The sequence below is a fragment of the Sylvia atricapilla genome, chromosome 2, assembly GCF_009819655.1.
Source record: "Sylvia atricapilla isolate bSylAtr1 chromosome 2, bSylAtr1.pri, whole genome shotgun sequence".
NCBI classification, from domain to species: Eukaryota; Metazoa; Chordata; class Aves; order Passeriformes; family Sylviidae; genus Sylvia; species Sylvia atricapilla.
Window position 1 is genome coordinate 24,497,122 of NC_089141.1, and position 25,723 is coordinate 24,522,844.

Sequence of the window (25,723 nt, forward strand, 5' to 3'; positions counted from 1 at the left end):
GAGAAAGAGAGCTGGAGGAACAGCGAGAGGTATAGGCAGACAGAGGCAAGACAGACAGAAGGGTCACAGGGCATGGAAGGGGTATGTGTGTGCAGAGAAAAGAAAGGTAGAACACATAAAACTAGTGTGACACAGAAAAGTTGTCTGGTGTCACATCCCTAGGCTTGCAAGTGAACCAGTTTTGGGCAGCTGTAACAGGGAAGGTAGAAAAGCAATGTAACTGGCTCCAGCTGCTCACATACTCCTGGTTCTGGCAAGAAGCTGGAACTTCCTGCAAAAATAAAGGCAACATCATCAACACGCGTAACTCCATTACACATCACCTTGTCCTAAGAAAGAAAATACCTAATTGTGGTTACCTGCTGAGATCTAAACAAATAAGATACTTATTTTGGGCTAGAGGCCTACTTTAAAACACACAGACAGGTGAGCTGCAGCCTGGGGTCTGGCCACTCAAAAGATGCCACAGGGTGAAGGAAGAAATAGCACTACAGCTTGCTTTTTCTGCTCTGCAGTTCCTTAGGAACCTGAGGGAGACCAGATCTGGTTACCTTAAGACTGCACTTGACCTTGAGAAAACAATTCTAGCTTTCATTGTCAAAGGATCAGAGCCAGACATTGGTGCTGTCACAAGCCGCACAGCTTAGACGTGTTCTTTATAATGAATATTCTGGTACCTTGTTTTTTTTCTGGTTGTAAACTACCTGTACTACCAGCCTATTTCACACAAGCATCTAAAAACTTACTGCATTCATGTTTACAACTGCTCCCAGACCTTTCTGGAAATGGCCCAAGGAAAAGAAAAGCATCTGTATTTTTAATAAGTTTGACTGGTGCCCCCAGCTGTCACTTTTGTGCCTGATTAGTGGCAGTAGGCAGCTTTCCATTTATTTCCAAGCAGCTGCCAGAAGAGCTGCAGGCAGAGGTAATCCAGAGACTGCAGAACTCTGCTCCCTGTCAATTTCACACCGGCATTTTACTTTCTTCTATCCCCATTTATTATTAATCTCTATTTATATCTAACTCCAGCTCTTAGTTAGCCTTTGCCAGAGGCTTAACCATTAGAGGTGACTGTGAGGAAGGAGTGGAAAGAAGGAACTGCCATAAATCAGGCTTTTACCACTCCGTGGAATTCTAGCAAGTTGAGAAACTGTGCAAAGCTTGGGCTGTTTAGGAAAACAAGATCCTGTACAAGAGATCAGACCAGATCAAGCCTCCTTTATCCTTGGTGCTAACTATGTAAAGCAAACATCTGTATCACAGAACCCTCCTCCTAATCATGCTCAGTTCCTACTTTTTACACAGCTTCTAAATTCCCTTGTAAAATTTCTAAATTATCCCTTCTAAATGTCTATCTATTCTAATTCACAGGATGTTCTTACATTTCATGTTTTCTGAACCCACTAAGTCCTCACGCTCAGTAGGACCATGTCATATTTGTTCCAAATGAGCACTGTATAAAAACATACTTTTCCCATCAGTTTTCCATGAACTATCTTTTAATTTAATATAAAAAACAAGACCACAATCAATTACAAAAAGATAAACAGGAGAACCTGATTTACTTTGCCCTCTCCAAGATAAACAATTTTAATTTAAGCAGCAGAACTAACACCAGTTGTTTTCTACTGATGATTTTCTTTTTAAGGCTTCAAATCATTTTTCATATCTTGCCTATTGCTTTTGTCCCTTTTGAATAGGGATGAACAGTGTGCTCTAGATGAAACAACACTCCATTCATTTAATGGAGGCATCCTCTTATTTTCCAGACCACTCCTTACCCATCGTTAGGTTTCGCTCACTTGTTTTGGTCACTTTACTGTACATGAGAGGCTCATTCAGTGTTATCTTTCCTTTCGAGGTAAAATGGATGCAAAACATTGCAAAGACTGTCCATAACTTTTCCAAATGGAGACAAGGATGTCACATAGATGTGCTGTGTACGACGAAGTTTCCCACAGGAGTGTGAGAGGCATTCAACTTATTGCACACTTTCCCCAGAAGTTCCCATAGATCCAGATGGTCTGCAATCCTAAGAAATAGTCCAGACTCCAGACGAGGTTTTTGGAAAACCTTTCCCAAGTCTTTTCCAACAATAGAAGCTTCAGCAGGCTAACCAGCTGTAATATCATTTTATCCACTTGACAGAAGCATTACTGTCTTTGAGCACCCAGTTGGAATGGGAATGTCATTAGGACAGAGGGAAGTCATCTTCCACTTTTTCAGTGCTCAGTCATAATGAAGGCTCTTCAGTGTTCCTCCTCCAAACCTCTTCCTTTCAGAGAAGCCAGGAATCTAGAGGCAGGGAAGACAAGTTGTCATGTCAGAATCAGCAGGAGCTCCCTCTAGCCCACACTGTTACCAAGCCAACTGCAACATCTTCCACATCATCTCCAGAATCAGGACTTCAGCTGACTGCTAGAGGAGCACCACCACTAATTAAACACTGCACAACTTCACTATGGCTCATCTGTTCTGTGGGACTCCTTAAGACTTTTTGGCAAGGGAAATTGAAAGCCTCAATCCTAACCCAGTTAATGACAGATTTCAAAGCCTGTATTTACCCCCAGATTCAAGTGCATACAAGAATTCCTCCTCCATTCCTTTTTAAAACTATAAAACAATATAAATCAAGTCCTATCAAAGAGCTGTTGAGGCTTCATGCCATCAAACCCTGGCAGCAGCACTTCACTGGCAGTTGAAAGTACAGTTTTATCAATGGCTGAAAGCTTAAAGAAAACCATTGGTATAGAAATGGCTGCAACAATACAAAGGATTAGACTCCTGCTTTTGCAGCCCATCTGCAAACACTGCTTTCACAGTGACAATGGATGTTTACAACGAAAATCGACTTAAATTCATCAGAAGCTTCTCTGGCTTTGACAGTATTTAAGTCAGATTTTCAATCCAATGCATCCCCAAAAGAAAGTGATGTGCTGCTTTCTAATACTGCAAATCTGCCTACTGGCATAATAAAACTATTTGATTACAGGCCAGAGTAACTTTTACCTTACTCACTACACACAAGCAGAAACAGCAGCCCCAGTAGATACACCCTCCCAAAACAATTCCACGCTTTCATAGGAAATACAGTCTACTAAAATGGAGGGAGTCAACCAAGCCCTACAAATCATGCCAGAAGAGCATGGGCATGTATGGATGGTATGGGATGAAAACAATCTACAATTCACAGCAGATTGCTCAGCTTACACACTTCACTGGTAAGCAGACAGCTGAAGAGCTTTCCCAAAATAAAAGTCCACTAAAAACTCCACAGATTAAATTTACTTGGGGTTTTCAGGCCCAAAACTCAAGCAGATATCCAAGGTATTCACTAAGGTACTGGTTCGTTCATCTCTGAAGAACAAGCATCTCTAAGGATAAAATCAGGCAGATTTTGTAAAAGGGTTCACCTCATGAAAACTGCTTTGGGAATTTAAAGAGGAAAAATGCAATCATTATAATTAAAAAGTACCTGAACACGATAGGTAAAACGTTACCTGCTTTAGCATTTTTTATGTCAAAGTCACTAATTAAAAGTAACAATTATTTATTTATCACCGATCTGATAGAAGTCATGAGCAATTTGAAACTCATCATTCTTTCCATCCTGAAGAAGTTTATAACAGAAATAACTCAAAACACAAATGATCGTAGTGACCTGTCGTGGAAAACCCACAAACACAGTGGTAAGAGTTCCATTAAGTAGATAACTTCAATGGATATAAGAGGTTGTATTGAAGTCTCCATTTCCAGTTTGTAGTTTGTCTCTTTAAACACGACTGTTTGCTATTTAAGATTTGTTTTAAGCTTTTGAGCTCCTGTCAGGGAAGTAGATAGTCATCAGCAGGCTGCAATCTTTGGCACACAACCAGAAGGAATGTATAGTTAATCCCCGGCTAGCCACTAAATAGCATCAAATAATAAAAATAAAAATCTTACATCATGCATCAAAGACAACCAGCACACAAGCAGATTTCTGCATTAAGATATTATTCCCATGAAAGGGAAAATTCTTTTCACTAGAATGTGGGGAGGAGAGGGGGAGAGGGGAAGAAAAAAAAGCATCATGCAGAACTGAAAGAGGCAAATGAAATTTATTTTTAAAAGGCACTACAAAAGCCCACAAAGAAAGGAAGCATTTTGTAATCTGTGACTATTTTCCCCTGCTCTCCCCAAGGGGCTTTCAGCACAGCTACCTCTAACAACGTACAGGTGTGACTGTACTTCAGAGATGCTTTTCATGGTAACTTGCAACATTTTTACATATGGTAAATGCAACTTCACTACTCCCTGCATGGTAAACTGCACATGGGGAGGCAGGGGGCACAAAAGCTGAAGTGGCCTGCCCAAGCCAGAAGTAATGCTACCAGTTATTTCCCCAACAGGCTGAAAACAGTTATTTCAGTCCTTTACGAATATGATATCATACTGCCATTTTCCTTGTGGCTTCACTGAGTCTCTGGAAACTACCTGTATTAAACATAAAATCTAGTTCCAACTGTGCAAAAAAAAGGCCTTTTCATTGATCTTCAGGATACATCTATGGCCTAAATTTGCAACCAAGCAGCCTGAAGCTGACAGAGCTGAGAGAAATCATATTTGCCCATTTTACTTCATTCTTCCAACTTCTACTATGTTAGCATATTTAAGTATTTCACTGCCAATCACTTTATGGACAAATACTTCAGCTGACAGAAGTCAGCCATTCTTCTGTCTAGCCTTAACAGCTGTGCTTCCATAGATATAAGAATTCCATTACCAACACAGATTGTCATTTAGGTTGCATGAAGCTCTTGTTTTAAAGAGGACTTTGTCAGCAGTTCACATTACACAGGGAGAAATGAAAACAAAAAAAAGAGGAGAAAAGTGACAAACCTGATTGCCATCTCTTAAGAAGTATCTCTTCTCTATGACCTGGGAACGACAGAGAATGATCTTAGCTTGCACAGCACATGCATAACCTCAGATTGCAACCAACAATTCACACATGAGCACTGAAACACATGGCTAACTGGGACAAGGTCTGACCCCACATCTCTGCTCCAGGCCAACTGCTTTAGTGCAATGCTCCAGCACACAGAGTAGTTGACACCTACAGCCATTCTTAGACAAGCTGTCCAATTATCCTCAACTTCAACACACTTAACTTAGCCCTCCTGGGTAATGAAGGTGATGGTCTGTGTGTCTCCTGGTTCAGAGTCAGTTACTCACATTCCCTTAGGGATAGTGATTCCTACTGCTGCACAGTAGCCCCACTAGGCTATCTTTGCTCAGAGGATTCCTTCTCTCATTTGCACAGTGGACCAGTGGACCTTAATGGTCTGTTTTTCAGGAAGGCAGAGTAATATTCTTAATTAATTTCTTAATTCCTAAAGGTTGCTTTAACTTGGATCAACAGAGCTAACTAGCCTTGTATCTCCCTACATTACTACCTCAGAATGCTGCAACCCCTCTGGACTGCCAGACAACTCCAAAAGCATAAGCAGAGTGTCTTTCCACATTTGTGAGTTCTTTTTCCCTGCTCTGTGCAGATCAGGAACTTAATAGTCAAGCAGATCAGCTGTCTCCTGTAGGGCTCCAAAAGCAGATCAATCTTTGGCCTCTTCACACCTGGTTTGAACCAACTCAGAGAGTGTCAGTTTAAGGAGCACCTTAAACTGTTGTTCATGCTCAAATGCCAGACAGCATTTGATGCACAGGATAATAAAACATCATTTCATTGACTTACCTTATCAAAAAACCTGCTTAGTTTGACAGCATTGGATGAACCTGCAGCCAGGTAACGAGGATTGGTGCAGTCCTACAACACCCAAAGGACAACAACAAACCAAGCACAAGGAAATCAGTGCAAGGAAGCCAAACACAAGGAAATGAACATACCCTTTTCCCTGACACACCATCAGTGAGGGAAAACAGTGGGTCTGCTGATTTCTGCTCCACAGTCACTTCAGAGAAAAGAACAACTGTTCTGTGAGTCAGCTGCAGAATTCCAAGGAATCCCCCAAATGCTCCACATCTTCCTTCCACCACCAGCTATACAGTCAGGCAGTGACTTGTACAGGCTACACCTGAGACTAACCTGGGAGTGTGTATACAAGCATTCACACAGCACATGTATATATTTTTATACCCATCCATCTATATAAAGTCATCTTCATGTTTCATTCAAAGACAGTCAACGTCAGAGCTATGAATTAGAAAAAGAAAATTCTAACACTCAACAATTCTAAACTTAAGTGACCTTATCTAATAATCCTTACATCTCCCTATATCGAAACAAAGGTATCTGTTTCATCAAGCAAGGGGCACAGCCAACCAAAATGAGAATGACTGGCACTAACGGAAAAATCCCCAAAAGCCAAATTCTTGTTACAACATCTTTACTTACTAAAAATTGGACTCACTCCCATATAAAAAAAAACCAACAGTGATGACAAGGATACTAACCAAATTTATCTCTTCAGCATTGAAATCCTCAGCCAAGAATGCTGTTCTGGTCAAAACTTCATTCCTCTTAGTTTCTGGGATCTGATCCAGTTTAGTTCCTATTACCAGCAGTGGGATCTGGTTATCACCAAACTGTTCATGGTCATAGTCACTGATGAGGGAAACAAATACAATACTGAATAAGGCAATGGCCATGTAAGTGGGCACAAGTACAACAACACCTTCCCTGTGCCTCTCAAAAACCAGTAATATATTTATTAATGGTCCATTTATCTAAGTTAAAATGTGCAGTATCTTTAATTTAAGGAAGGGCTTCTGCATCTAAGTCACTACATAGGAATCCAAGCTTCAATCACTCTCTTTAGCTAGGATAATCAATTGTCTGTCATTTTTACATAAACCAAGCTTTCTAGCAAGTAATTTTACAATCAAAAGCAACAACTTGAGCAAGGAATTACTAGTGGCTGAACATCTGTCCTTGCCAGAAGTTAAATTTTCGAAAATTAAAACAATTGTGAAGAACCTGTCTGTGGAGACACTGGAGAATTTTGCAGTTTAAACAATGCAAATCCTCTTTCCCATCTCCTGTGTTTCTACAGAAACACCTGTGTACCAGAACAGACAGACAAACAATTGATATTCTTCCCACAAAAAGCTACTCCTCGTTATTGCTTTCCTGCTCATGTGTGAGGTTTAGCAAAGATTTTAAAACCTCCTTGACTTAGATGGACGACAGGAACACAGAGGTACAGGAGGAAATCTTTGACAAGGTGTTGGAGAAATAATTATGAACATACTGCTTAAGAAGAGTTTTCTAAGCTCTTTTAGTCATGCTCCTAAAATAATTCCCCCATCACCCAAACCAAAAATGTATGAAGTGAACTTCCTCAGTCCTGGTGCATAGAGAGAATGCCACTTTGCCCAGACACATCATCCCTGTACAATGGCATCTCTCAGTACAGACAGACACATCCTGAGTTAACAGGGACTGAACCCACTCTCATAGAGGCCTCAGACAAATAAGGGATGCAGTAAACATCTTCTCCCTTAAAGCAAGGCCTCTGCCACCCAGTTTGGGAATCTGCTGTCAGAATCGCCTGATTGGCAGTATAAAAGATGAACGAACAACTTTCTTTGGTATTCCCCATTTCTTTCTTTCTTTTTTTCCAAGTCTAACCACATCTACTTTCCTGTGGAGACCAAGTAGCCTCAGAGATGAACAAAGGCTTCTACAACTGCTTGGAATTACCTTGTCTGAGCTCCGCATGAATGTTTTTCACTCACCCATTTGTCACCAGAACTCCTGTTGGAGCGACATCTCTGTTGAGTGCTTCCAAAGACCAGCGATACAAATTCTGGGATGATTTCTTGTTGGTCAAGTCATGCACTAAAATTATCCCTAGAGTGAAAGACAAGACAGCAAGATGCCATTTAAAGATACATATTCTCCTCCTTATCTTACCAAAATGACACCTGCAGGTTCCCAGATATCTGAGAATTATGTAAGGGATGTATAACCAGCTCAGTTACACTGAATAAGTAAAGGCTGAATATATCAGGATGCAACAGGTTTTTTAAAGCTGCTTATCAAGAATTGGCTAAGAGCTAAGAGAAAAATCACATGAAAGCAGGAAACAAACAGCCACCTCAGGGTTTAATCTGCAAAAGGCTCACAGGCATTCACTGATCCTGTCTACATCTCATGATACTGAAATTCTATATTACTGCAGCAGAAAATTTAGCCTTTCTCTGGTAAACATTTTTTTTTGTCACACTATATATAAAGTCTAAAGGATTTTTTTTAAAAAACAAACTCTTTTTGTTTTAAAAGAGTTCAGAGAGAACTACTGCTTCCCTGCAATTTCGAAGAATTAATGCTATATACTTGGGGAGGTATCCAAAGGGGAAACAGACACTGATAAAACTTCACAGTCCACTAAATGGCTGGTAGAAGCATGAATTAATAAGACTTACTGTATTTAAGATTAGGTTTCCAGCCTTTTTCATTACCATGAGCCTTCAAAATGTAAATTCTGAGACAGAGTCAGGCTTCCTTGCTGTGCTATTAACAGACACCCACTTCTGATAACCACAGTTCCTAACTCAATTTCCAACTCCTGCTAGCAAATTTCTTCTATTTATTCACACCTTCTGCAATATGTGGAATGTTCCCACTTCCTCCAGACTTCAAATTACCATCAATGCAAGGACAAAATGGAATGATACCCCTTATCTGCATCAGGATTCATTCTCAAAACACTCACAGCCTACAGGTGGCAAAAACTTACTAATTTAGTCTTTCACCTTAACTCCCAGAGGTGCCACCCACTGTACATACTACAAAGAAACCACATTTCCACAAACATTTTCCACTACCCCATATGACTGTGCACAGCCTCTCCCACAAGAGTTCCCAGCATATCACAGCTACAGCCCTATTTCAAAGCATTTATCTCAGTAACAGTATAAAAAGGCAACTTTGCTGTGTGTCCACCCCCAGTGTAGAGGGAAAATGCCTGATATAACAGAACTCGGCCTACAGCAACAGATCCAGAGGCACTGCTGCACAACCTGTGAGAAATACCCTCCACCTCCAGACACTCTACCTCAGCTATATCTTTGATTGGTCAGTTCCCTTATCTGCTTCACCTAAAACCTGCACAGTTAGTTCCACCAGCAGAAAAAGACTGTCAACATCCAAAAAGAGGAGGCAGGACTCAAGGAAATGCTCCTCCCACAACAAGGTCTGCAAGGCAAGGCTTCACTGCCCAGTCACTGTCCTCAGAGCCCCCACACCAGGTGGAGAGTCAGCAAAGAAGAACATCTGCGGATAATCCAGAACCAAACTGTACCCAGCCCTGTCAACAGCTGCTGCCACAACCAAACACTGCCTGGTCTTCAGACCACAGCAAGCCCAGAAAGCACAAGCAGTCAGGCAGAAGGAATGCATTCATCTTCTCTTCTTAAATCAGGTCAAGCAGAGGCAATTTGTGAGACAAGCTCTAATGGAGAAATTAATCTAATGAAAGAAACAAGGCCCAAGGTTAACTACCAAAGTCAACACTCCTCATACGCGAGCTGTCTAATTAGTATCTTTTGGGCAGTGGAGATAAATAACTGCATTTTAGTGTCATCAATTATAATTCAGATGCACGAGTCCAAGATTTCATTTCCTAATGGGCTGTTCTAAGGTATATCCAAGTCTGACCCACACTCACTGGCACACTGTAGTTTTGATACCAAAAAGAAATCAATTTTTTTTTCATATACCAAAGAGGCTTGCTTTGAGGTCACAACACTACTCAAGCCTTACATACAGAAAGCTGGTTAACAGTACAATCAAGGGGTGCCTAACAGTTTTCCCCCCAAGAAAAGAAGAAGTAACTAGTCAATCACAGACCAAAAATGTTTATTGTGTGGTTTAACATGTTATTGAAAGGCCTTCAAATGAGTGCAATAAGCATAATAATGTGAATAAGCAAAGAGAATAAAACTTGAGCCAGATTTTCAGAAGCAGTTCTTAGTCTGATACACATCTATTTTTAGTGAACTACTCTGGGATGACAAAAAGTAACAACTGAAAGTGTTACTTTCAGTATTCAGAAATACTGGGCCGTTATGGTTACAATCTCTTATTTGCTCTTGTTAGAGACACAAATGAACTACTAAGCCTTTAAGACAGTATCTCAACAGAAGGCACAAAATACTACTTGCTACATATGCAGAAAGTTGCAAGATTCAACTCTTAAAAATAAGTTGGTAAGCTAAATGAGCAGAGGCAACATGGTTAGCAGCATATGGCAATTTTATGGGAGACAGTTCAAATTTGCCAGGATAGGATGTAACTATCAAAGTTCATAAAAATTGAAATAATAATTTCTCTGCTGTAGGTTTTACAACAGAACAGACAAGAAAGTATTAATCATAAAATGACCCTTAAAAATGTAAAAATCGTATTTGTTCAGCATATCAGACCTAGAACGGTGAAGGCAGCCACTGCACCTTCAAAGGCTCCCTGCTGTGCCAGCTGCACAAGACTGAAGGGAAAGGCTGATAGAGCACATCTGCACGGGTCTGCCTGAAATATCTGCCATTCATAACTGAATCCATAAAATTCTACCTATGACTGGTATCAGGTTTGTTTCCTGTATACATCAGAAAGGAGAACAATGTAGCCCTCAGCCAGGCTGCCTGGAACTCTGGCCCTGAGCCAAGGGACAGCTCCTAACATAGACAGTAGTAAAACCATATTTACACCAAGCAAACTCACCATTCAGCAAATTATAGAACACTGCTCGTGTGCTTTTCACACTGGTGGCACTGCCCACGGAGCCTCCAACATCCCACAGCTCAATGTAATAGGTCTTCTCTTCTGGAGTTCCTTCTTTGTAGTCATGGATCTGATGGAAAATTCACATCATATATAACCACAGCACCATGTCACAGAGTTAATCCACATGACACTCACACTTTCAGCTGGAAGACTATTGCACTTGGATAGAAACTTGGAAATTCTCATGCTGACACTACTTCAGACCTCTCAAGTGGAAGAGAGATGGAATAAGTCAAGGAGCAGCCACTGGGCACCACAGAGATGGAGATCACCATCTCATGTGAGGCTGGTGAGTAAACAGGGAGCATCCTCTGCATCTCAGCATCAACAAACCCAACATCTCATGATGTGCTCGGACACAGCGTTTTGCCAAAGCAAACGGATAAATTAAGGTCTTGACTTTACTTAGAGTTTTAACACATGGCAGCACTGCAAGAATATTAACACAGGTGATAGACCTGGATTCCAGCTGACCACATCTTTTTCCTACCCAAATTCTGACACCTCAACTGAATTAATTAATAACTTCTGCCTCCAGAGCTGCTGAGCAGTTTTCCTCCACAACCAAACAGGACTGCCATGTTCCTCTCCTCAAATTTTGGAAATATATTCCTAACCTAGGGCAATGCATTTCAAGGAGAATGCACAGAGTGATGTAGAAAAAAAAAAAGCATTTATCAATGTCCCATGAGGGCTGTAGGCTGGGCCAAAAAACTGCTGGATGAACATCCTCATTCTTCTCACAGCAGGTACTGCAGCAAGCAGTCAGGAGGAGAAGCTACCCCATGGTCACAATTGTCACCAAAACCCAGGAAATAAACTCTTTAACCCAGCTAGGTTAGAAAATCAACACTAATTTATTCAGCACTGAGGTACCTGAGCAGCACTTCACCAAATATGTACATCAGTCACCAAAACTTACAACCATTTATACATCTTGGCAAACAAAGGAATTAGTGTCCACTGGCTTACAAGTTCTTTTCATTAATCAGTATTCTATCTTCTATTGGTTATTGATTTCTCACTTCTCATGCTAACTAGCCCACCTTTTCAGCCTTTTTATTATCTTTTTCCCAGACAGGAAGAGTCTTATTAATTGTCTCTGTTAGTTTCTTCTTCAGCTCTGCTTTCTGTAGCATGTCTTTGTGGTCTATAAACTCTGCCTTCCTGGTGTCCAGGTCTCAACAGTAGATTTCTCCTGTTAATTTCCTCACCCGGGTCTACGTGCACTGAAGCACGTCAGGCTCTAAATTTCAGTTTGTTTTTCTAACACAATGAATATCATCCAGAGCTTTCCTGCATTCCGACGACCTAAAGGAGCAAACTGTTTTCCCCCACTGTGTCTGGCTGACATCTTGGCTGCTCCTTGCCTGTTTCTCAAGGAACTGGCCACCCTGTGACTTGTAACACGCCAGTGACCTCTGCAGCAGGGAGCTACGAGTGACAAATGTCTTGTTTGATTGTGACAACCTTGGAAAAGTCAAAACGTGCTTACACAAGTGCTTGGCTCACATTTGACGCTACTTGCATCAGATTAAGCCCTCAGCAAAACATACGATCAAAGTACACCTTCTTCTGGGGCGGTAGGTAATTAAAATAAAAAGTCAAGGCCCTTCCCTCACACGTCAGGCTCAGGGCCACCAAGAGCCCGGGCACGTCACCTACTCGCACATCCACGGAGCAGCCCACCGTCCAGGACGGGTTTCCCAGCACCTGGTTGTGGCACAAGAGGTGAACGAGCGACGATTTCCCGACACCTGCAAGTGCACAGAGAGAGAACAACTCCTGGGAGGCGGTGCCAGGGTTACAGGTGGCGAGGCCGGGAGCTGCACTGAGCGAACGCGGGCGGTCCCGGCCCCTCAGCGGGGAGGCGAGGGGCAGATCCCCAAGGAGCGGCCCCAGGACACACGGCCTGGGGACACGGACTCACCGGAGTCGCCCAGCACCAGCACCTTGACCCTGTCCAGAGCCGCCATCTTTACCCAGCCTAGCAACAACGCCCAGCCACCGGAGCGCCCGCCAATCGCGGCTCGTGTTCTTGCCGCTTCTCTCAGCCTATTGGCTGTCTTCGGGAGCGGCCGGCGCGTTTCTCACTTTTGATTGGTTTATCCCGGTGAGGGCGGGAAGGGAAGGTGCAGTACGAGCAGGCGATTGGCTCGCTTCCCTGTCGCTCGCCCCTGAGGGCGGGGCGCGGGAAGGGCGGGGGCGGCGCGGCGCACGCGCTGGCGGCGCGGTGACGGCAGAGGCGCGCGCGGCGGTGACGCGGGTGGCGGAGCCGCTGGAAGCGCCGCCCGGAGCCGGGAAGAGCTGGAAGCGGCGCCAGGTCAGTGCCGGCCCCGGGGAGCGGGGTGGTGCCTGCGGCCCGCGGAGGCCCCCGGCCCGGCGCTTGGGTGCCGCAGAGCGGCCCGCGGGGCCCGTGCTCCCCGCACGTTGTGCCCGTCTGGGCCCCTTCCTCGCCTTGGCTCCTTCCCACCGTTTGCCGTTCCTCCTGCGGTGTTTGTTGAGGCTTCTTCTTTGTTTTGTTCTGTCTTTTTTTTTTTTTTTTTATTTTTCGATTTTTTAAAGAGGTATTGCTGACCTCCTCTTGTCCTACGGAAGCCTACACAGTTCCATGTTTAAACCTCAACACATAATAGCGGGTAGGGAATGGGAAGCTGTGCAGACGGCATAGGGATTCTCCCCTCCGGCTGGCGTTAAAGCTTAGTCTGCTATTGTAGTCTGGGAGTCTGTGTAGTTTGTAATTTGAAGGGAGATGCAGGGTTATGGGCATCTGAGGAGTGGCTGATTGGCAAAGCGAGCTCGTTCCTGTTTGCCAGCTTTGAGCCAACCAGCCAGCGGTGTAACCATTCAGTTTTCCAGGTCAGCAAGGTGAGGTTTGTGGTTTTGGGGTTTTTTTTTTTTTTTTCTTCTTTTTGGTCGTTCTGTGGTTTGGGTTTGTTTGATGGGGTGTTTTTTGGGTTTTTTTTGTTGTTGTTGTTTTGGTTTTTTGGTGGGTTTTTTTGGGTTTTTTTTTGTTTGTGGGTTTTTTTGGTTTGTTTTTTTTTTTTTATTACATTTCTTTTGGCCTCAGGAGCGTGCTGGTTCCCTGAGAAGCAAACCCCACATCTCACAGTGGCACCGAGCTGTTGTTAAATGGGTCCAGCTGTCAGGCTTGTGCCATTCCAAGCGGCTGAGAATGAACAAGGAAGATCAGAATTCTGAAAAGGCTGTTCAGCCGTGCACAGCTAAGGTGCATTTCCATGAAGTCTTAGTTAGCTTAATATTTTTTATCCACAAAAGGTGGAAGTTTTCATCTTTTCCAGTGCAGTGGCATCTCTCTTACTGCTGGTTCTGTTGCTTGTCAGGAGTTCACCAGCAGCTCATGAAAGTGTTGAAAAACATAGCAAAAAGGAGAAGATATTTTTTTTTTCTACCTTTAAGTGGTCAGTTGGGTGTATGGGATGGTGCTGAGAAGGCAGAGCCATGTGCCTGGGAGAGGAGCACATGCCTTTCTGGTAGGAATGAGGCTTAATGGGAATTGCATTCCCACCTTCCACTTCCTGTGACACACGGCTCACTTCCTCACAAGATACTTTAGGGCCTTTTTCTAAACAAGAAACTATGTTAATTAAAGCTAATCTGGTGTCTTGTTACTTAATTTCTTTGTTTCCTTATTTCTTATATCCACAGTATATACCCACCTGCTTGAACTCTGATGCGCTAAAACTGTACTAAACCAAATACTTCCATAATTTTTTGTTGCCTTTCTGGAATTTCCAAAAGGCAATATTGCTTAACATCTGTCACAATGAAAAATGGGGTGTTCCAGGTCTCATTGAATCCATAATGTGAAAAGCAATTATTGCTTTTTTTGCAGTCAGAAGAGTAGAAAGGGATGCTGGGGTTAATCCTGCTGTGCTTTGTTGTAATCATGACTTCCTAGGCTTGATAAGTAAGAGAAACAATCTTACTTTCTTCCCTTTAAACAAACCCCCAAAACCTTACAACTACATTATGTGAGGGCCAATGCTCACACGTCCCCAGAATAACACACATGCTCCTCATAGGTTCAGATCAGAGTGTAAATTGTAAGAGGTTCTGGTACCCATAATTACAGTTTTCTAGTGGCCTCACATTACAGTTAGGTCAATTTTGCCACCGTGTGGGGAAAGCTCCCCACTCATCTAAATCCTGAGCCATGCATTCTTTTTTCTGTTTTGTGTTGGCTATAGCCTGGTAACATGAATGATTCAGTTCTTGAACTTCTCCCCTTTGCCCTCTGAAATGTCCCACTTTTTTGTTTTGGCATTTAACTTTTTCACTTTTTATCAACTTGATTCACATTGTTACATGAACAGTGAACTGCCGGAATCAGGACAGAAGAGTGGGGCTTGTGGCTAAAGGCAAGGAAGGAAAATAAAGACTTTCTAAGGGGAGGGAGGGTGTAATTTCACTTAAGCTGCAACAGGAAATTTCATCCATTTGTGTACGTGCACACAGGTGGTCCTTTAATTTCCTGGCACCTTGCTATTGTTTATGCTGGGTTAAGATTATAAAAGTGATTGAGAATTACATCCTGAGCCTGCATTGTTCAGTTTCTGCCTGGTGTGGTCAAACCTTGTGGTCTTACTCCATCTGGGTCCATGTGTTTTCACTTGTGAAATTAGGGAGAAACACCCTCTTTTCAGCCAGGCCCCTCAGCTTTTCTGTGCTGCAGCACAACTTCTCATCCTGAGTGAAGAAAACCCTTTGATACCTGTGGCCTCCTGGTTTCAGTTTATGGAAAGCCAACAAGAAGATGGGATTTCAGTGAAGCACATTGTTCTTTTATGCTCTCATACTTCAAGGCAGGTCTTGCAATGAAAATACACTATTTCTTATCAAGATGTAGTGCGGGAGGAAGGCTGAGCAGCAGTGTTCATGAGCTCTCCAGGGAATGAAACTCAGTAAGCTCTTGATAAAATGTCAGAAGACTTTATTTTGCAACTGATGTGGGATAAAGGCAGTTCTGGGCTCACTACAGAGAAATGCAAGTAAAAGCAAGATTTGAAAGTGGAAGATTCTGTTCCCTTTTCTGGAAAAGATGAGTAGTGTCTGAGGTTACATTGTACAGACGTTGAAAATCTTGGTGGCATGTTTTCCCACTGTAGTTCTGAAATTTATGCCTTCCCTTCCTGTTCTCAGGAAGATTCAGAATTGCTTTTCTTAGCTTAACCTCATCATCTTCTGAAAGGCAGAATTTTACATCTGGTTAGAGTGAGAGACTACAAAAGTGGGATCTGGTGTTTGCAAGTGACAGCTGGGGCAGGATATGGCAGGCACTGGCTCCAGGAAGTCTGTTGTACCTGCCACATTTACAGGTGAGGGGATTCTCTTATTATAACCTGGTTTTGATTTCACTTGAAGAAACTGTCAGTGGTGTAAGCAAGTAACTTTTTTTCCCCTTTCTTAAATATCTTGTGTCAGAAGCTTGCAGAAACATTTCTCAAGCAAATCAGCAAAAGCTGGCTTCAAAGATTTAGTGGAAAAGAGCACTGACTAAATAAATGTGGGGAAAAATAGGAAGCACCTGTGCAAGTGTTAACAGTGTGTCTGATGGCCTAGGTTCACAGCCAAACCTGCAACTCCCAAGTTTTTCTCCAAAGGGGATCTGGGGTGTTAGAAAAGCTTTGTATACCCATATGAGTCTGAAGAGCATTCTGCTTCCTTTTCTAAGATCCTGCTTTTAAAAATCCTCGGTCAAATATATGAACAGTGAGACCATTGAATTTTCTGGGTAAAATTAATGTAAGTCTCAAAAGTTACATGTTGAAACAGGGTGATCTACATTTGCAGTGTTGGATAAAAATTCATATCAATTCACTGGCTGATGTAGGTTTTCATATTTTCTAGTACTGTTTTCATCTACATTGTGGCTTCTAGGTTATCACCCTTCTAGTACTTTTTGTCTCAGTTTTAGTCAAGAAAAGCAGGAAGAAAAATCAGGTGTAACTTCATTAGCACAATTCCTCTTAGAGTTCATTGAAATTGAAAACTCTTGAAACTGTTGTTTGTGGAGAAGAAGAGTTCACTTGCTTTGATGTTGCATCAGGAAAGACCTGAAAGTGGAGGTGTTTGCTCAGTTCAGTTTCTGGCTTCTCTGTTGTCTTTGATCCTGTCATACTGAGGGTTTTTTTTGCAGTCACTTCTTCTCCCCCTGACATCTTTTCTGGTATCCCTGCTTATGCTAAAGGCCTCATGCATTTTTACTCAACCTTAGGTACAATCTTGCAGAAGGTACCCTGATTTTCTTCACCCAGCAGATCTGGTTGTGTTGTGTAACTGTAAGTCTCTTTTTCCAGTGTTGCCTTTTATAGACACATCAGTATTAATTCCTTCAATTACAGCAATTTAAAAAACCCAACAGATGTGTATTTAGGTTTGCTGTCCTACTGTGTTAACACAGACAGGTCTGCTTTCCTCCTGTACCCATAATACTGAATTGTATTAGTGTAATTACCCAGAACAATTCCCCACCAACTGTCTCTTTTAATAAAGTCCTTGTTTAAATTTGGAAATTCTTCTTTTGGCTGTTTCTGAATGTGATGCTGTTCAGTGTGCCTTATTATTGATGCTATGGCTGCTTACTGGCATAGCTGAGTGTCTTGGCCATTGGATTTTTTCACCTGAAAATGTTCCTTGATGTTCATAAATTATTACTCTCAGTTCAAACATTATTATGAAACAGATGCACGTCCATTAAAACCTTGTTAAAAGGTGTTACCGTATTTCTTTGCACATGTTATTAATTCAGGTTTGACTTACTGCTTCAGGAGAAGGTGAAATCTTTGCTAAAGGATGTATTGGTAAAATCCTCTGGGTTTTAGTTTTGTGAGCTGAATCAGAGTCTTTTTTGCCTGGTGAAAGATGGTAGGAATTTGCAGTTTAGGGTTTAAAAACCATAGATTCTTCATGGACAAGACATCAGCTTGGCCTGGTGAGATCTGGCAGTGGTATGCACTTGCTTTTTTTATTTTTTTCTTTTCTTTCAAAGCTGGCACTCGTCCGTTGTTTGTTTCACCCAGAAACTGTCTTCTGCAGGATTTAAAACTTAAAGTGTGTTAATCCACTTTTGGAAGCAGAGGGTAACAGGAAAGAATGGTTTCTGGTGTTTTCTGAACGCTTGTATTTCCATGTATCCCCACCTGGAAGAAAACAGCATCACAGTCAAGATAGCCCTAAGTACACAAAAGATTTGGACATCACTCAAAATCTCCAGCAGAGTAGAAGAAATGGTGTTAAAACTAGTCCCACTAGATGAAAAAGAATATTTTCAAGTGATTGACACTAAGAAATATTATTAAATCCCTGACTGTTGCTGAAAACTCTTACAGTTGGTTTTATTTATTGGTCCCTTGTAGGTTTCTGTTTAAGCTGTTTGAGTGCACAATTCAGGAAATTGTACTTTAAACCTGTTTTGGAAATGTCTGTGGAAGTCTGCAGCTGTCTTATCAATGCAGAAAAAGTGCTTTCCATCAGCTCTCAGATGGGGTGTCCAGGGTGAGATGTGCTTATTTTAAAGCACTTTTCTCCTTTTTTTTATTTCAACTGATGTCTGAAGGTCACTGTGCCCCTGCAAGTTGCATCACCAAGTTTTTCTGCATGGAAGTTTTTAGGGAAATTGGATTGTTGAGGAGAGAAGGTTGTCTGCTCCTCAGATCAGCATTTAACAAGCTTTTCACTTTAAAAATTTGACTTTTTAACTCTCCTGGGGTGCCAGGTTTTATTTAAAATTGATCTTTGCATTTTTTCTTTACTGTACTTTAACGCTGAATAAGATTTAATCAATCTGAATAAATCAAGGCTTCCCTCCAGCTTCTGCATTGACATTGTTTTATAGTGTCAGTATGTTGCTGACAGATGCAGTCAAAACCAAGACTTATCTTTAAGTGATTGAAAGACTGAAAAAATACCAAGAGAATGACGTTGATCTTTAAAGACAATATCCTGTGACAGTATTTAGATTTGGTCTGACTTAGAGATTCCAAAATACTGCATGGCTAACTCTTGATGGGGCATCACTTATTGCTAGCACTTTTGCCTTCAATGCAAAGCTCTATAAAGCTCTCCTTTGTGTGAGATAAATCACTGTGTCTCTGGCATGCAAGAGAAAGCTGGCTGACTCCAGAAGTACTTGTTTCATGGTTAATTCGTGGTGTGATAGATGTGTTTTAATTGAATTTCCTTAAAGGGAAGCTGTAGCTGGACATCCAGGCATTGTTTGCTGTGAGCTATTCTCAGCCTGCACACCAGCAGACAACAAATGTCATTCAGTTAATTTCACTTTGAGCACTGTGAATACCATTTGGCCCTAAGTTAGAGGAAAAGAAAAGCTCAAGCGAGGATGTGTTTTAAAAGAAAAACATGAAGGTGGTGTTTTTCTTATCCAAGAGGCAGAAAAGACAGGATGATCATAATTTACTTACTGTGAAGCTTCACATCCCACAGTCTAATTGCTTTGCAGTTCTGCTGGCCATAACCCTTGAAAGGAACATCCCTCCTCAGAGGCAGCAGAGGGTAAGGGTGGAAGAGGAGTGGATAATGCCACACTTTGTGAAAGGGCACCGTTTCTCATAAGAAAAAAAATAGCCAAGCAGGCTACTGTGGTAAATGATCACAGATCTTTGAGAAGTCTTAGCTGATGGAAGTGAATCAGCAGCTGCTTGGTTAAATACAGAGTTGGTGATCTCAGAGGGATGTCTTACTGTGGGGAGTGGACAAAAGTTGTGTAATGGTGTTTGTGAAAAGACCTATCACAGGTTTTATGATAGTGATGAAGAAAATAGGATACTCTAGGATAGGATCATCCAGATCCTTTCTTCTGCTGTCACTTGCTTCATTTGATAGGCTTGAATACTGGGGAGATACAGATACAAGAAAGGAAGTGAAAATTTGGATTGGCAGAGTTTTGCAATGTAATATATTAGATCACAGCAAAAATTGCATAGCAATGATGAAAAAAACAGAAATTAGGATGAAGGAGGTTTTCTTCAGGTAAAGAAATCTTTTGCTTCAGAAATGGTTAGTAATGTCCTAAACTAGCACAGAAAACTCATACTGAAAAAGATAATTCTGAGTCTCAGTTGATGTTAGCTGGAAGTGCAGCCTTCTGAATGGGTGTTTCAAAAGCAGCTCTAATACTTTGTTCTTCCCTTGAATCACTGCTGTTGTCTGTGAGCTAAATCTGGCAGGGGTGACAATGTAAGGAATTCCTTGCGTGTGATCTTATATATGTTGATATGTATGTCACAGAAGCTTTTAATAGTCATGACCATTTGTGCCATTTGATGTTATGGTGAAGACAAGTGAAGTGAAAACAGAGTTCTTACAAATTATTGTCTTGTCACAGACAGCCTGGTAAGTGGTGGTAAGTAACTCAAAGGATATTTCATGGAATACTTTCTTTTTTAAACACATAATCACTTCATATTTGGTATGTCTTGATTTTTGCTTTATTTATTATGCTATCTTATTAATGGGCTTTTAAGGCCTGGATGTGGGACTTTAAATGAAGGTCCAGTCATTTGTAAGGACCTATTGGCTCTTGTAAGAACAAGGCTGAAGCAATTTGTGGTGTGGGAGTTGGTAATGCTAATGGTTTTCACGCTGCAGAGTGTTGACTAAGGTCTGTTTATGAGCAAGGATCTGTTCTCAGGGTGCAGCTGGGAGCTTTTGCTTGAATGCATACAGGCCTGTACAGCAAGCTGTCCTCATAGTGCATCTCTGCCCAGGGATGGCTGAGGTGTTAAACAAGCAGGGATCAAGTGATCCTCACACTCCACTCTTGGGCTGTCTTAGGGCCTTTCTTGCTGTAGCCATTTTCTGCTTTTCCTAATTTACAGGTCTCAGTTGTCCCAAAGCTGGAGCTCAGCTTCAAGACAGCTTTCTTACTCGAGCTGTGTTGTCTGTGACTAAATACAAATGAAATCTGCTGTATGTTTTGGTACTGCTTTCTTGTGTGCTTTAAAAAGAATTTTTACATTATTTTGCTTTGAATGAGAGGTATAGTTTCCTTTGTCTGTAGCATTATTGACACCTGAGGACACAGTACAAGGCTTAGGAAAGGGAAATGGAAAACACCCCATCCTTTTCTTCTTTTCTTATGTCTAAGTGAGACAGATAAGAAGTCTGGAAGTTAGAAGACTAACTAATAATCCATGTCCCTTTTTTCCATTGCAGAATACATGAAGCTCACGATCTGAGCCTGCTATGACTGACCCAGACGTCCTCACTGAGGTGCCAGCAGCTCTCAAACGCCTCGCCAAGTATGTGGTGCGTGGCTTTTATGGCATCGAGCACGCCTTGGCTCTGGACATCCTCATCAGGAACCCCTGCGTGAAGGAGGAGGACATGCTGGAGCTGCTGAAGTTTGACAGGAAGCAGCTGAGGGCCGTCCTCAACACCCTCAAGGGTGACAAGTTCATCAAATGCAGGATGAGGGTCGAGACGGCTCCTGACGGCAAAACCACGCGCCACAACTATTACTTCATCAACTACCGCCTGCTGGTCAACGTGGTCAAGTACAAGCTGGACCACATGCGCCGCAGGATCGAGACCGACGAGAGGGACTCCACCAACCGCGCCTCCTTCAAGTGCCCCATCTGCTTCAGCACCTTCACAGATCTGGAGGCCAACCAGCTGTTTGACCCCAGGACAGGTAAGGGTGCAGCTGACAGAGTGCTCTTGCTGTCTCCTGTGGCTCTGAGTGCTGGGCTTCAAGGAGACAGAGCTAGGAGGCACTGTTTCTGCAGGTGGGAAATGCTTGAGCAGAATACAAAAGTAGTGCATACAGACAAATAGCAACCTTGGAGAAATGCTTTTGAGTGATGAGCAGCAGAGAAATGGAAGTCTTATTGCAGTCGCACTCAAGGGTGAATAGGGCAGTCTGTCTTTGTTGGAAGCTGATGGCTTTTCAGTATAACCTGGTCTTGCTGGTAAACTGTCAGACCTCCAGGTGGTTTGCCGGGAGGGCATATGTAGAGTTGCTTTTAGTTGCAAGAAGTGTTACTGTTTAATATTCTCTAGCATAGTGCATTATACTGCACCCTTGTTTCCCGGTGCAAGGCAGTCTCACCAAAGTTAAAAGAGATTAATTACGGACTTGTCTGTGGTCGGGAGTAAACAAGATTCTTATTCATGTGGAAGTCTCAGTGGAAGCGTGTATCTGTCTCATGCATATGAAATGAGAGTCTTTCTTGGGTGTCATTGTCTACTTTGTGCTTCTGTGCCAGGGAATAAAAGGAAGAACACCTGCACCTGATGAGATTCTGTTTTGCTAGTCTAATCTGGGATTATTTTGCAGGAAAAGCAGGGAGGTTAGGTGTTCATTTACTTTTTAATTTTTTTCCTTTTGAATTCTCTGTCCTGATTTTACTTTTTCAGAAAAGTAAGAGGACAAAAGTCAGGAGAGCTCTTGCATACATAGAAGTATGATGTTTTGTGTCAGTTAACAGAATGACAAACTGTAAATTGGACTGTTTAGCAACGATAAAGCTTTTAATCTGGGGTTACTGATGTTTAAATCTGCCAAGTGCAAACACCCAAGAAATGTTCAGCCTATCATTTTCTCTTTTTCCTGCCTCCATAGTTAAAGGACTGTGAAACCCCTTTTACTTGAGCAGCCATGAAGACATCAGTTGCAGAGAAGCAGAATCCACTGAGTCAAGTCACAGTTGTTCATGAGATCCAGTGCAGCTCACTGAATAGAAATTGCTTCCAAACCAGTACTGCCAGCACAGAATTTCTGTGCTCACCACTGAGTGTAGAAACTCTATGTGCCCTCCACAGTTAACGATCATCTGTGGTGGCTATGGCTCTGTGTTGGGCTAAAGAGAAATGGTGCTTTTGCTGGTTGCATTAGCAAGGACAAAGTAGAGAGCCTGTGCAGAGAGCACACGCAGTGGGGAGTGTGGGACACTGATCCCAAGGGGACGTGTGGCACTTAGCAAAGGCCTGGGGCCATTGCCTCCCAGCCTGTGTGGGCAGTGACTTCTGAGCGCAAAGAACTGCCTGTCGAGGAGGTGCTGAATATAATAATGCTGGGATTTGGCTTTGATACCAAGGCCTGTGCTCCAGGAACTGATAAGGTCAACCAAGTGCACTACAGGCACTGGCTGTGTCCACAATGTGAAGTCATTCACTGGCACATGGAGTGCTTTATGTTCTGATGGAGGAAAAGGCTGAGTGCTGTTTTCTCAGCAATTCCCAGGAGTTCTGTCAGTATTTGTGCAAATAACAAGATTGTCAGTTTACTTTCAACTTACTTTCAGTAAGAACCTAGAATTTATGTATATTCTCTGTCTCTTGATATTATTTTTAAGTCAGTGATAGCTTCATCTAGATAGTGCACAATGATACTGTTGTATGTCTGCTTTATATTGCAGTGGAATGTGTTGTCTGCATGTTTCCTGCTGCTCTGGAATTCTGTATTAGAAAAGACCTGAGAAGACTCCATGATCTTTCAAAGAGGAAGCTCATGAGGTCAAGGCATGCAGAGAAACAAGGTTTATTAGACAGTGAAGAGCCATCCTTTTCCAAGAATGTCTTTAGCTCCTGTCAGTGCTAAAGATAAACCTCTCCCAGTCATGGAAACTTGTGGCAGTAGAACTGCTGAAGGGTAGCTGAAAGCCACACAGCTACAGTCACAGCTGACCTGAGCTGCTCTTAGACTGCAGCTATGTTGATAAAACTTTGTGAGTTAAAAGGCCTGCAGGGCCAGAATCTGTTAATCCGTGGAGCAGGTAGGACATGGAAGGCATCCTCTGCACCAGTCTGGACTAAGCCGCACTTAAATTGAGAGTTTTTTGTTAAAAGATACCCTATTTCACCTCCTGCTTTTTGTCCTTGTTATTCAGAGATGGGTGTGATTTAGATGTCCTGTGTTTTCTTCTGCTTTGCTTTCTTCTTTCCTATCTACAACTCAAATGCAAGCTCTGAGCAATTGTAGAATTGGTGGAAGAGTTGCTCTTACCCTTCCTTATTAGTGAGGGCGAAGAAGTTTCCAGAACCACTCTGTGACTGTGGTCATTTTACTGGAATTTGTGAATTAAGAGTGCTTATGAAGGGCCTCGTTATAACTTGGATCTGTAGAGCTCTTCAGTTTTTTACCACAGCATCTGTGTCTACCTCTTGGATTTAGCAGACCTTTTTTCTTACGGGTCAAGTAGCTCTCTTTTGGATCTGTTCTTTACTCCATCTCTGAACAATGTTGAAATAAACCAGTGTTTATTTTTTCATCAGAAAATGTGATTATTGATGGTTTTGGAGGGTAGACACAAGTCTGGTGAGAGAAAAAAATTGATAATGAGAAGGGTGTATTTACAGGGCATGTTGGTACAGATGCGCTTTGCCTGCTGTTCAGTTAACTTGAAAAAATATTTTGAACAGAATAGTATGTTTGTCACTCAAGTAATTTTAAATGTAGATTTTAAATAGTAGAAGTCTTACTTTGGGAGTGTGCTCTCTCTGTTTTTAAAAGCATTATAAGATTTTTTTTTTCTCCATCCCTTTTTCGGCAATAAAATGTCTCAACCCGAAAGAGCTCCAAAGACTTTGTATGCTGTCAAAGGTTGAACAACTCTTACCTGGTACTTGAAGGAAGTTCAAGGACAGAATGAGAGACAGTGAAAGTCAAGATGATGCCAAAAACTGGAGTTTTTCTGCTGCTTCAACTAACAAGGAAATCTTCTGAAAAGTGAAAAGAAATGCATGCTGTGTTGAAGGAGTTGCTTGAATTGTATGACCAGTGAGTGAGTGCCTGTTAACTCTGAGCATGATATAGCCAGGTCAGGAGTTGTAGCCCCCATCTGTTCCACATGAGGAGCTTAAACAGATCTCCAGCTCTCCCACTTTCTCCTCAGCAGTGTTTTTACTGTTGCCTCCAAAGAGGCAATATCAGTAAGCCCCGGTTTTAGAGGCAAACAGGGTGAGCACAGCATGATTTTCTTGTGCCATAGTTTGCAATGGAAACTTGTAGCAAACCTTAGAAGAACTTGGATTCAAGAGTTTGCCTATGGATGGTATGGATGGGAATTGGTGCAGACTGTGTTGTTGCAGGCTGAGCAGCCACTTTTGTGAGTGTTTTGTGATCTACAGGAGGGAAAACAATAATGCTGATGAATGAGAAGTGTTACTTCTAGCTCTGTTTTTCAGACAGGATGACTGATAAAGGAAAAAGATGGTTGTTATCCTGGCATATCCTAGCATAAGTGCCTGATCCTTGCCTTTCCCTTGTGCCATCATCTGCTGTCTGACCATACTCTGGTATTTGATTCTGCACGTGAGCAGTAGTTTGCAGCTGCTGCTGTGATGAAGCCTTATGCAGGTGGACAGTTTCAGCTGTTCCCCTGGACAAGATAAGGGCTGTCTCTTGAGGCAGGGGGTGTACAAGGGGAGAGTTTAGTTGAAGAGCAGTAAGAAAAGCCATCTGTGAGATGTGTGAAGTGAATAACACTGCTGAGCTCGGTCTACTGCCAGACCTGGGCTGACAATGGACACTGGCATAAGGGAGCACTGAGTTTTCCTGTTTTACCTAGAGATAGGATTACATTAGTCTCTTAAACCTGTGGCTAGAATATTCTTCTCTGTGCTTTTAGATGCAGAAATTGCAGAAGTTTGAGTTCTGCAGGCCAATCCCTTGAATTGCAGATCAATCTGAACAACTCGATACCATTTTGTGGACTGGATGCTCGGAGAATTAAATCCACCCACGTGCGTTCGGTGGAGTGCGGGGGAAGGACAGGAGGAGCTGCGGTTCTCACCCGGTAGAGGGCTCTGTCTTTACTCTCTACAGATGTTCTTGGCTTGCTTAATCTATGGAATGTCACAACACTGGAAATTATCTTCATGGATGTATGTTTCTGTAGCGTGATTAATTGGATCTGGCTGGAGAAGGTCTCTAATGTATCCTATTCTCATACCCCT

General features: G+C 42.3%; 2 protein-coding genes across 3 annotated transcripts in view; one reads left to right on the forward strand and one right to left on the reverse strand.

Annotated features, from left to right (window-relative positions):
• Positions 1-1,481: 1,481 nt before the first annotated feature.
• On the reverse strand, positions 1,482-12,797 carry RABL3 (RAB, member of RAS oncogene family like 3). Of its 2 annotated transcripts, XM_066341015.1 has the most exons (8): positions 12,714-12,796; positions 12,449-12,540; positions 10,721-10,850; positions 7,735-7,849; positions 6,451-6,601; positions 5,732-5,803; positions 4,879-4,917; positions 1,482-2,295 (listed from the first exon to the last, which is right to left on the reverse strand). In XM_066341015.1, the coding sequence occupies exons 1-8, from the start codon at positions 12,757-12,759 to the stop codon at positions 2,230-2,232; spliced, it is 711 nt and encodes a 236-aa protein (XP_066197112.1). In that variant the 5' UTR covers positions 12,760-12,796; the 3' UTR covers positions 1,482-2,229. The 2 variants fall into 2 exon arrangements, with proteins under 2 accessions (XP_066197112.1, XP_066197113.1); XM_066341016.1 differs by lacking the exon at positions 4,879-4,917 and having other exon boundaries at positions 12,714-12,797.
• Positions 12,798-12,994: 197 nt separating this feature from the next.
• GTF2E1 (general transcription factor IIE subunit 1) overlaps positions 12,995-25,723 on the forward strand; it is a 49,262-nt gene continuing 36,533 nt past the window's right edge. Inside the window, exons 1-2 of the mRNA XM_066341018.1 lie at positions 12,995-13,106; positions 20,981-21,458. Coding sequence (XP_066197115.1) covers positions 21,011-21,458 — 448 coding nt within the window. The 5' untranslated portion in view covers positions 12,995-13,106; positions 20,981-21,010. The remainder of the gene's footprint in view (positions 13,107-20,980; positions 21,459-25,723) is intronic.

Coding starts and splice junctions, on each gene's coding strand:
- RABL3 (XM_066341015.1), bottom strand. CDS start 12,759: ATGGCGGCTCTGGACAGGGTCAAGGTGCTGGTGCTGGGCGACTCCG. Junction 12,541..12,713: donor GCTGGTGCTGGGCGACTCCG/GTGAGTCCGTGT, acceptor GTGCACTTGCAG/GTGTCGGGAAATCGTCGCTC. Junction 7,850..10,720: donor GTTCTATAATTTGCTGAATG/GTGAGTTTGCTT, acceptor CTTTCACTCTAG/GGATAATTTTAGTGCATGAC.